Source organism: Cnephaeus nilssonii (assembly GCF_951640355.1).
Source record: "Cnephaeus nilssonii genome assembly, chromosome: 10".
Classification (NCBI taxonomy): Eukaryota; Metazoa; Chordata; class Mammalia; order Chiroptera; family Vespertilionidae; genus Cnephaeus; species Cnephaeus nilssonii.
The window spans coordinates 29829760-29842440 of record NC_137081.1 but is presented as its reverse complement, the minus strand read 5'-3'; the positions used below and the strand labels follow the sequence as shown (position 1 = coordinate 29842440).

The following is a 12681-nucleotide window of genomic DNA, read 5'->3' as shown; positions in this document are numbered from 1 at the left end:
TTGGAAACAACTTAAGTGCCCATCAGCAGATGAGTGAATAAAAAATGGTGGTACATTTACACAATGGAATACTATGTGACAATAAAAAAGAAAGACCTCTTACCATTTGCAACAACATGGATGGACCTGGAGAATATTATGCTCAGAGAAATAAGCCAGTCAAAGAAAGATACGTATCACATGCTCTCACTTATATGTGGAATCTAATGAACCAAATAAACTGATGAACAAAAATAGACCCCCAAGACATAGAAGCATGAACAGACTGTTGAATCTTAGAAGGAAGGCAGAGGAGGGTGGGTGAGAAGAGATCAACCAATGGACTTGTATGCATATACAATTGTCCGTGGAGACAGACAATTGGTGGTGAGACCCTGGGGGTGGGTGGGGTTGGGGGGACGGGAGCAGGCTGGAAGAGGTTAATGGGGGGCAAAAGGAGACCTATGTAATACTTTCAAGAATAAAGATTAAAGAAAAGAACTTGTATAAAGTAATAACCACCTTTCTCTTCCTGTCATGTGGAGGTTGAGGTAGATATTCATTCTGAAAGAGTGAAAGATACAAGGGTATAGTTAGCCTGTGTTTATGTTTTGTGCATTTCAACCTCTTCACAAATATTTCTACTTGGATGTTCCACTGTCAGCTCAAACCAAGATGTCTAAATGAGAAACCATTTCCTCTCCTCAGCTGTTCTTCTAGAATTCATCAATAGTAGCTGGAAAATCCTACTTAGAATTTTTCCCTTTTCTTTTGTGTTCCTATTTACTTAAATTTTCATTTCCTTTTTGACAGCTTTCACTTCCTTTTCATTCCTACTGGTGCCACTTAAGTTACTTCCTCACACCGGGCTTATCAACTGCCACACATATGTCACACAGCTATGGGGTGTCAGGTACTCTCCACAATGTTGGGCACACAAAGATGTATAAACCCTAGAGGGATTTAGGAGAGCAAGGGGTTGCACGAAAGGATAAGTATAAAACTGTGAGAAAGGCCTTAATAGTGTTGTCAGGGGCCCAGGGAAGGGATGACAAGGCAGGTCAGTCAGAGAATATTCAGAGAGGGGCATTGTAGGTTCCCTATAAGTGTCTAGGGCTGAAAGACAGTGAAGTCATTTCTGGGCCCCATGTTGTCTGAGATACTGTTTTAAATATGTCATTTCACACCTCAGGAGACTTCCCTGGTTCTGCATTATCTAGGCTATGAGTTTAAAATCTTTAGCTTGGCATTAAATTCCTCCAAAAAATCCCAATTGATGGATTATGCCTTATCACATGCAATCCATCTTCCTCAACCCATGGAGCCATGTTAGTCATGGTTCTGATTTTCACACCATTCTTTCTCTGGAGTGCCTTCTGACCACTTGTTTGACTGTAGACGGTCTCCTTTCTTTTAGTGGCTAAAGTTGTCTGCAAGCACCTGAGTCAGAATGACCTTTCTCTCCTCCAGGCTCCTGCACCTACCCCAACCGAGCCTCTTTGACATCAATGTGCTGTCTTATACTGACTTAAGAGTGTGGGGACCTCCCTCCAGGACAAGGATAAAGTCAGGGGACCTCAGGGATCTAGCCATGACTCAACACATATTTGGTGAGAAAATAGTGACTTTTTCTTCAAGTACAAGGAAAGTCATATCTCCTGCCCCATCATTGGAATACCTCTATCAGCCATTTTAGGGGTCTCCCACCGCAGCACACACTGTTCTTCCAGTTACTTGATTTTTCATAGCCTCCTTCCACTTCAAATTCCTTTGGGGTGAACCAATTTCCATCCTCTGTCCTTATACACTTCACCGTGGTTCCTGTAAGACCGGGATAAGTTGATCCTGAAAACTCCTTGTCCTCAGAGCTCAGATACTGGATCTGCAGCCACCAAATTTGGGGTCAAGATCACTAGCAGAAGAGTCTGGCCTCACCTTTCATCCTTGAGAATCCCCAAACCCAGCCTGTAAGTCTCTTATAAGAATATCTCCTACTTTGGAGTGAAATCTCAAGTGGGGGCCCTGCCCTGTTGCTCACAATGACACTAAGACAACATCTGTGCCCTGTATTACAATAATTTTCTTCCAGTTCAATGGCATTATTGAGCTGATATTTTTCTTACGTAAAATCATGGGATAAGTGACTTTAAAATAATTGTGAAATATTATTCAGTGGAAAATTTTACTTATATATAGACTATAGGCCCAATTCACAAAATTTGTGCATGGGTGGGGTGTCCCTCAGCCTGGCTGGAACCCTCTCTAATCTGGGGCCTCTTAAAGGGTTGTCCGACTGCCAGTTTAGGCCTGATCCCTGTGGGCAGTTAGACATCCCTCTCACAATCCTGGACTGCTGGCTCCTAACTGATTGCCAGCCTGTCTGCCTGATTGCCCTTAACCCCTTCTGCCTGCCAGCCTGATCACCACCTAACCGCTCCCCTGCTGGACTGATTGATGCCTAACTGCTCCCTTGCCATCCTGATCGCCCCCAACTGCCCTCCCCTGCCAGCCTGGTCGCACCCAACTGCCCTCCCCTGCAGGCCTGGTTGTACCCAACTGCCATCCCCCGCAGTCCTGGTCACCCCCAACTGTCCTCCCCTGCCAGCAATCTTGTGGTGGCCATCTTGTTGTGGCCATGTTGTGACAATGTGAAGGCATCCATCTTGCGGTGGCCATCTTGTGATGATGTTGCATGTGACACCACCTAGGCTTTTATTATATAGGATAAAATATAGTCATATACTTAACAACATTATTCATTAGAGAAAAGAAAATAAAAACCTTATTGAGATACATATCATGTCCTCTAGGATAGCCATAATGAAAAAGACAGACAATAACAACTGTTGGTGAGGATGCAGAGAAATGAGAGCCCTCAGATTTTATTGGTGGGAATATAAACTGGTGCTATACTGTGGCGAATAGTTTTAATTTTTTTGAATAAGTTCAACATAGAATTGCCATATAATCCTGCAATTCTACTCCACAGTATATGGAGAAAAGAATTAAAAAACTAGGTTCACCAAAATCTTTATTCAAAACAGCATTATTCATAATAGCGAAAGAGTGAGAGAACACAAACTGATAGATAAATGCATTACTGTGTCTCCACACCATGGACTATTATATTATTTGACAATAAAAAAGAATAAAGTGTAATGCAGGATATATATGTATGAACCTGGAAAACATCATGCTGAGTGAAAAGCAGTCACAGAAAGGCACATGTTATATGAGTCCATTGATATGAAATATTTAGAAAAGGCCAGTTTATAGATCATAAAATAGATGAGTGGCTGCATAGGGCTGGATGGTAGGGTGAGGTGGGAGTGGGTATCCACTACTGAGAGATATGGTGTTTCTTTTAGTGGAGGACAAAACTTCTAAAATTAGATTATAATGATGGTTTTATAATCTTGTGATTAAACAAAATAGAAACAAAAAGCTCAACAGTGGATTCTATACTTTAAATGGTGATTTATATATGAGAGTTACATCTCAGTAAAGCTGTTTAAAATTAGTTTTGATGAAACATTTATATTATTTTTCACATACCCACATTAAGACTAATCTGATATGAAGTTCACCATAATAGACAATTATTGGAAAGCTTTATAATGTTCAAATCTCAAAATATTTTGCAGTCATTATGTATATTGTCTCAAAGTCACACCAGGAGGCAGGTTTTTAATTATTATCCATTGATTATATGAGAAGTTTCAGGCTCAGAAAAGCCCCATTCTTTACTCAGTCACTCTTGGCAGAGCTGAGACTGGGGCTCAGGTTTTTTGATTCTAAATTTTGTGAACCTCTCACTATAACAAATACCCTGTCTTGTTGATGATTTCCAGAAGGGGTAAAGGATATGAAGTTGGAGGCTGATTAAAAGTAAAGTATGCAATATTTTCCACCCACAGACTGATGTTTCTGAACTTCTCTTTGGTTCCTTGGGCATCCTCATGAATACATCCATGTGGAAGTGAGCACTTAATATGCACCATTTCTTAAAGTGTAAAAATATCATCTTAGGGATCCCTACCTCTTCTCAAGACAAAACTGGGGCTCCAATTCCTTAAACAATAGGTAACTTACCTGGGTAATTCCATTACTTTTTGTGATTCCTTCATGAAGGGGTTATAGGTGAAAGTAGACCTTGAAACTTACCTCGTTGCAATTTTCTCTTAATTAACATGCCCATCATCTCCCCACAGGTCACAGGAAGTATTTCATCATTAAAATTCACAGTCTCATCTATGTGCATTTTTGTCCCTGAAAGAGAAGATTCTTCATTATATCTCATTTTACAACTGCACAAGTACAACTTCCTCCCATGTTGAGGTTGTTTCTATAAAGAAATAGAAGTACTTAGGAAACTTTATCCCACAAATCTCCAGAGTTTCAAAGTCTTTCTGTCAGTGGCATTTTTGATGCATAACAACAGAATGCCTACCTTCATCTCACTTCTCAAATCTCACACAATCAGAATGCCTGAGCATTCTATAAAACTATAGTAATTCTCAAAACTATAGTAATTCTTCCATGACAATGAAACATACAGCTGCTGTCATGTTCTGAAGGAAGATCTCCATCTATGCTCTTCCAGTGCAGTTAGGTAGCTGGAGACAAAATCAGAGACTGTACTTCTATCTCCTCGTTTGAGCTCTGACTCAGGGAGAGGATAATGGTGAGTTATCCCTGGAGATAGTGTCTACCTGCTATCTGTGTTCTCTACTTTGGAAGTAGAGAAAGCTCAAGAACAATCTGCAAATTGCATGACTGGTCGGACCATTACAGTCTGACAATGGTTGTGCCCTTTATAAAAAGCTACACCCAATGCTCTGGTCATCTAACTCTATGACCTTGTCTCCTCCTGTCCACATACTTTTCTATTATGGGTCTTTTGTCACTGAAGGAAGCTATCCCCAATCGAGGCAGAAAGGGATAACTCCTTCCTGCATTGTGATCAGGACACAATGGTGGGGAATTAATGGCATTATATAGACCAATTGTGAAAATCTGGATTCTGTTCTGACCATTGCTGATGAGGATGCATTGTTCTTCCCAACTCTTCAGAAGCCTAGAGATTTTGGATATAATTTTGGTTGTATATTTTGGAAATGTCTTCGCCCTGCTTGTTATCTGACCCTTCTGGATAAAAAAATGTGAGTGACAATAGGAGATTATTAGAATGAAAGATGAAGAGATGAAGTTATAGCCAATGGAATGGTACATAATATATTTTTTCTTCCCCCCGCCCCCACAATATTTTTGGGAGTGAAGGAAGAGCAAAAGACCCAGGCACCTGAGGAGGAAACACCTAGGAGTTGTGGAAGGTGGAAGAGCATTAACCATATTTGTCTTTCAAGACTGTCCTAAAGGAAATCACTCTTGTCTAGCTCTTTACCACATATGTGGATGCTGAGTGTGCCATTCCCCATCAGATGTGATGAATCAGGGGCTGCTGCCAGCATCAGCATCTCCCAGGCAGAACATTTCTGGACATGGTCCCCTCACTGATTCTCAGTCATTGGATGAAGGGTTGCAGGAGCCACCATGGAGACATAGAACAGTTTGGATGGACTGTCTTGCCCTCATCTCCTTCAAAAACCCATCAACAATGAACAGAGCTGAAAACTTTAAGGTTACAGGTGATCAGGGACCCAACCCTACTCATGGCTGATATATTCCCCTTAGGAACCTGAACATTTTATAAATGAATCTTTTTCAGGATCACCATGTGTGTCCTCAGGATTGCATTTCTTGTGTGAAAGCCAGGCATTCACTTGCATCCCTCATGCAACCATGGAGACTTGCACCATAGGGGTGGTCGTAGGAGACCTAAAAATGTGTTTTATAATATTTATTAAATCCAAGGAAACAATTTGAATGAATATGCTATTAGACTTCAATGGTCAGGTTCATCTTGGCTGGTGAAGTGGTGTCCTCACAGGGAAATAGCCAGATGTGCTTTGAGAGGTGAATTTTTTGGGATGCAATTCTGAATGGAATTCCACATGCCCCAGAGTATCTTTTCAAGGATGTGTGAATAGCAAAGAGTTTTGGAAACTCGAGTTAATATAGCTCCCCAAGTCAGAGGGCAAATTTGTTTTCGGACCAGTATAAAATAGAAAGCATCTCCCTCTTAATTATCCCAGGATAGTAAAGTGTCCTCCACAGAGGAGAGCTGTTTAAGTTCGGTCATATTCTGTCTCTTGATAATGATTAGGATTTTATAGGCGAACATTTTAATCAGAATCCATAGAATGATGTATTTAGTATTTATACATCTCATTGTAAATATTACCTCAGAAGAAAAAGAATTACAAACAAATATTGAATCTAGTTAATGATATGTATGCTAAAGTGTTTGGGGGGAAGGGTATTATTGTCTGCAACTTTAAAATGTTTTAAAGTTGTGGACGATTAGTGGATGAATAGGGAAATGGTTATATGGACAGAAATGAGATAAAGCAAACACATTACATGCTAATTGTGAATCTATATTTACTGTAAAATTATTCAAGTTTTCAGTAGCCTTAAAGTTTTCATAACTCAAAAGTTGGAAAAGGATATTTTGGCAAGAAAAATAGCTTATTAACCAAAAAATGACAATTAAAATACAAGAAGAATATTCATCAGCAACACAATAGAGTCTAGAAGACAATGCAGTAATCATCTATATTGTTGGTGGGCAAACTGTGGCTCACAAGCCACATTCGGCTCTTTGGCCTCTTGAGTGTGGCTCTTCCACAAAATACCACGTGCAGGTGCGCACATACAGTGTGATTGAAACTTCGTGGCCCATGCACAGAAGTCCGTTTTTGGCTCTCAAAAGAAAATTCAATCATACTGTTGATATTTGGCTCTGTTGACTAATGAGTTTGCTGACCACTGATCTATACTAATAAAATGGTAATTGCTAATTAGACTGGGAGACCTTCTAGACATCATTCTGGATAAAGCCATGGTGGTGGGGCGGAGACAGAGGTGGTGAGGGGTGATCACGCAGGTGGAGGGAAGGGGGGGGGGTTGGGGGAGATCAGGATACCAAGTCGGGCAGTTGGGGGTGATCAGGCCAGTGGGGGGGGCAGTTGGGAGTGATCAGGCCAGTGCGGGGGGCAGTTGGGGGTGATCAGGCCAGCAGAGGGGGGCAGTTGGGGACAATTAGGACTGCAGTGGGGAGCAATTGGGGGTGAACAGGCCAGCATGGGGGCAGTTGGGGGCAAGCAGGTTGGCAGGGGTGTCAGTTGGGGGCGAGCAGGTTCGTGGGGGGGGCAGTTAGGGGTGATCAGGCTGGAAGTGGGAACAGTTGGGGGCAATGAGGCTGGCAGGCAGAGTGGTTAGGGGCGATCAGGGAGGCAGGCAGGTGAGTGGTTAGGAGCCAGCAGTCCCGGATTGCTAGAGGGATGTCTGACTGCTGGTTTACACCCAATCCTTGTGGGATCCCTGTGGGATTGGGCTTAAACTGGCAATTGAACATCGCCTGAGGGGTCCCAGATAGGAGAGGGTGCAGGCTGCTAATTAGCATCCTGAAAGGTTCCCCTCCTCCCATGCACGAATTTCATGCACTGGGCCTCTAGTATTAGTATATTGAAGAGAACTAAACATTGACCTAGAATTTTAATCTTGGCAAAAAAATTCTTTCTATACGGTATGGCTCAGTTGGTTGGAGTGCTGTCCTTTGCACAGAAAGGCTGTGTGTTTGATTCCTGGTCAGGTCACATAACTACGTTGCTGGTTTGGTCCCTGGTTATTTGGAGCCCATACAAAAGGCAAATGATCGATATTTTGATGTTTCTCTTCCACATGAATTTCTATCTATCTATCTATCTATCTATCTATCTATCTATCTATCTATCTATTTATCTATCTATCTATCATCTATTTATCTATCTATCATCTACATCTATCTATCTACATCTATCTATCATCTATCTTCCTCCCTCTATAGAAAAATCAATAAAAATATTCTTTCATAATAAAGGCAAAGTTGCCCATATAACACTTAGACACCCTCACTAAAAGAACCAAGGATTTATTCAGCTAGACCAAAGTTGAAACCAAAGAAAGAAACAATGGTGAGTGCATAAAACAATGACAAATTTAAGTAAATGATTATGTTTCAAAATTTATAATGAGAAGAAATTAGTAACAAAATATTAATATACAATAGCTAAATGATAGAGATAGGATGTTGAATTTGAGGGAATCCATGATAAGATTTTTGTCATCTGTAGATATTAAGGCATGGTTAAAGAAATTATAGAAAATTTACCTCCAGTTTCCAAGCCAGTGGAGAAAAAAGGTAGAATATAGAATTCTATCTCAATCATTCAGAAAGTAGAAAGGAGACACAGAAACACACAAAAATAATGGTTAGCAATAATATAGATGTATAAGTCCACGTATATCAGGGATTACAATGAAAGTACCAAATAAAACATAACTATTAAAAGGTGAGGATTATCTGAGAAAATTTAAAAAACTGTCTTTACAAGAGACATAAAACAAAGCTGCATAGGGGAGGGGGCTTTGAAAAGGGGTAAAAACTATAAAAGTTAATGTAGCAATATTAGCATGCTGAAAAAATATTTGAAGGCAAAAGCATTAATAAGGATAAAGGGGAACTATAAAATAAGAAGGTATCTAAGTTAGAACAATCATAAATGGTGTCAAAATTTTAATTTGAAACAACAGAACATGAAGGTGTTGGCAAATACCATCAGTTGGAAAACTCAATACATCTCTATACAACATGATGGAACAAATATAACCTAATTTACCATTGATCCAGTAAATTTAAATAGTGTGCTTGATAAAGAGCACATATAAAGGTGAAGCCAGAACCCAGCAAGGAGTTCAAATGTACATATTTTAAAGTGACCTAGAACATTTACAAATATTGGTCACACAAGTTCCAAAGGGACTTTTGACACATTTTAAGGAGTTACTGAAGTAAATTCTTCAAGTCATGTTCCATTCTGTTAATTTACTAACAGAATATCTGCATTCTCAAAGATGTCAGAGTTCAGACAAAACACCGTAGTTCATAACTTCCCTAATAGTTGGCAGGACCACCAGCTTAAGATTTGTTGAGTAAGATGAGAGCAAACTATTGTTGTGGGACGAGGGAAACTCCAGGAAAGCTTCACAAAAAAGGGATAGCATTCTGCAGGAAGATATATTTTGCTTTTCTCCATTTATCTTTTGGCTGGCCTAGAACATATCCACATGGTAGAGCTCAGCAGGCACCTTGGAAAGTGATGTGATCTTAAAAGTGGCTAAATGGCCCTAGCCAGTTTTGCTCAGTGGATAGAGCATTGGCCTGGGAACTGAAGGGTCCCAGGTTCAATTTCAGTCAAGGGCATGTGCCTGGGTTGTGGGCTCCATCCCCAGTATGGGGTGTGCAGAAGGCAGCTGATCAGGGATTCTCTCTCATCATTGATGTTTCTATCTCTCTCACCCTTTCCCTTCCTCTCTGAAACCAATTTTTAAAAAGTGACTAAAATTAAAGATAGAAGAAGCTTCCAAATGAACAGGGCCTAAGAGAGCTAAAAGCATTTTGAAAAAGAGAATCCAATTGTAGGCCTTACTACCTGACTTTAGGACTCATTGTAAAGTTACAGTAATTAAGATCCTGACATAATAGTAGTCTTATAGGTAAATGGAACAGAAAAAGAATTTCAGAAATACACTCAAAGTCATAGGGCTAATTCATTTTCAAATGGATGTGAAAGCAAACTAATTCAATGTAGAAAGGACAGTCTTCTCAAAAAAATGCTGCAGGCACAATAGAATATCCTTATGCCAGAAAAAAAAAAAGTTCTTAGCTAACATCATATGCAAAAATTAACTTAAACTGGATCATAGAGCTGAATGTAAACACTAAACCATAAAACTTCTTGATGAAAACAGGATCTCAAATTAGGTAAAGATTTCTTAAATAGAACCCAAAATCACAGGTTATAAAAGGAAAAAAAAAATGTTAAATTAGACTTCATCAAACATTAAAATTTTTGTTCTTCCAAAGATAGTGCCAAGAAAATGAAAAGGTCAGCTTTTTCAAACTATAAGACATAACCAACAAAGGATTTGAATCCAGGACATATAAATAACTCTTTCACCTAAAAAAAAAAAAAGAGATAGCTCACTTAAATAAGGGTAAACAATTTCAATAGATACTTCACCAAATGGGATCTGTGGATAATGGCAAATAAAAAGATGCTCAGTACCATTAATTATTAGGGAAATGCAGATTAGAATTACAAGAAAAATCATTATATGCCTGCTAAGAATAGCTACAATTAAAAAAAACAAAACTAACAATACTTAGTACTGGTGAGTATGCAGAGAAACTGGAACTTTCAAACATTTCTAGTGGATATATGAAAGGGTATAACCACTTTGAAAAATACTTTGACAGATTCACAAAGCATCAAACATGCACTTATGTTCAATTAATATGACTTAGTAATACTTCTTTTAGGTATTTATCCAAGAAAACTTAACAATTAAAAATATGTCCACCCAAATATTTGTATGAACATGCTCCTCATCATTTTTTTTCAAACTGGAAATAGCTCAATGCCTATGAACAGATGAATAGATAAATCAACCTCTCATTCATACAAGGGATACTTCTCAGCAATAGAAATGGAGTAACTGCTGATACCCACAGTAATATCAATATGTCTCAACAGCATTATGCTTAGTGAAAAAAGAACAGACATAAATATATTGTATATTGTATAAATTCATGTATATGAAATTCCAGGGAGAAAAACACAGTGATAAAAACAGATCCACTATTTCAAGATCAGGGGGTGCAAAGAGGGACACAGTGGATATTTGTGGATGATGGAAATGTTCTATGTCATGATCATGTTGGTTTACATAACTATCCACATGTGTTAAAACATTCAATTAAACCTTTAAAGTGATGAAATCTATTGCATATAAATTATATCTCAGCAAATCTGACAGGAAAATTAAAAACATGCACAATCTATAGAAAGAAAACTATAAAATTTTGTTGAAGAACAAAAAAAGGTGACGAATAAATGCATAGGTCATTCTCCTTTAAAAATGTTTTAATTGTACCCAAAATAATCTTTAAATTCATTGTATTTTCAAATTCCCAAAGGAATTAGGATGTTTTAGGAGAAAATCTTGATTAGATTCTAAACACAGATGTTCAACATCACTGAACTTCTGAAATCTTTGTCTTTTCTATTTCTCCTCAATGTATCTTTTTTTTTTTTTTGCAACAGAAACTATAGTGGGTAGGAAAAGCAAATTTTACTTTAAACCTTTGTAATTAAGCCAATTTTGTACTGAATTATAAACAGACTAGTTTTTCAGAGTAGAATTCTATTCACAGGTCCATGTGTACAGGGAAAGTCACATGAAAGGGCATTTCAATTCATGAAAAAAAAAGTGTTGAGGTAATTCTTATAATTACTATCTCACATCATACACAAGGAGGTGAATGCTGTGTGAATTACAGATTCTTAAGATCACCCACATTCCCTATTCCCTTCCTCCACCTTAAAACAAATCTTTTATTGATTTCAGAGAGGAAGGGAGAGGGTGAGAGAGATAGAAACACCAATGATGAGACAGAGTCATTGATTGGATGCCTCTTGCACGCCCCTCACTGGGGATCAAGCCCACAACCTGGGCATGTGCCTTTGACTGGAATTGAACTGGGCCCTTAATCTGCAGGCTGACGCTCTATCCACTGGGCTAAACCAGCTAGGACCCTTCCTTCATCTTCAGAGCCACAATATTGTGTCTCTCTGACTCTTCTTCTTCCTCTCTCCACACCAAAGAAAGATTCTCCATTTTTTTAAGGACTAGGAAAATATATTTGAGCCACCCTGGTAATCCAGGATAATCTCCCCCAATTTTAAGTCCCAGTTTAATTAAATCTGCAAAGTCCACTTGCCATGTAAGAGAACAGATTACAGGTTTCAGGAATTAAGACATGGACATCTTTGAGGAGCCATTGTTCTACTACCACAATATTGTAAATAACAATAAAGATAATGAAATACTGGCATTATAAAATTATTTCTCACATCAAAAGCAAATAAAATCTTATTCTTACTTCTTCTCTTCTTGGTTTTTCCTGAAATGGAGTTGTTTCCAAAATCCACAGTACCTATAACAAAGAGGTGGTGATGAGAAAATGGAAATGATTAAATAAAATTTACAAATTTGCCCTTGCCATGGTTAAGGCATCATCCCCTGACCAAAGGATCACTGGTTCAATTCCCGGTCAAGAGCATGTACCTCAGTTGCAGGTTCCATCCCGGACCCCAGTTGGGGTAAGTGGGGAGGCAACTAGTTGACGGTAATTTTTTTTTCTGTCTTCCCCTCCCCACCCCCCCACCCCCGGCCCATTACCTTTCACTCTCTCTAAAGATCAATGGAAGAAATATCCTCCAGTGAGGATTAAAAAAAAAGTTACAAATTTTAGGATGGTTCATACTGCAGAAGTCTTGAGTTTATAAAGGTGTTTGATTAATTGTTTCTTTCTTCTAAAGTAACCACAAACCTACTACATTGAGAAGTAGGTCTTCAGAATTGGTCCTGGGTCTTCCTTTATTTCTCAATAACATTTTGAAAAATACTCTTAAACACCTTTGTACTCAGAGGTAGGACCAGGTCTCATATCCTTAAGGTATTTATGAGGAGGTT

The 12681-nt window shown here is 38.8% G+C and overlaps 1 protein-coding gene across 3 annotated transcripts in view; it reads right to left on the bottom strand.

Moving 5' to 3' along the window:
- LOC307106290 (nuclear body protein SP140-like protein) overlaps positions 1-12681 on the bottom strand; it is a 54089-nt gene that overhangs the window by 11080 nt on the left and 30328 nt on the right. For all 3 annotated transcript variants that reach the window (XM_079782648.1, XM_079782649.1, XM_079782650.1), the window contains 4 exons: positions 12089-12142; positions 4144-4248; positions 1658-1800; positions 502-543 (listed from right to left, as the gene is read on the bottom strand). In XM_079782648.1, coding sequence (XP_079638774.1) covers positions 502-543; positions 1658-1800; positions 4144-4248; positions 12089-12142 — 344 coding nt within the window. The remainder of the gene's footprint in view (positions 1-501; positions 544-1657; positions 1801-4143; positions 4249-12088; positions 12143-12681) is intronic.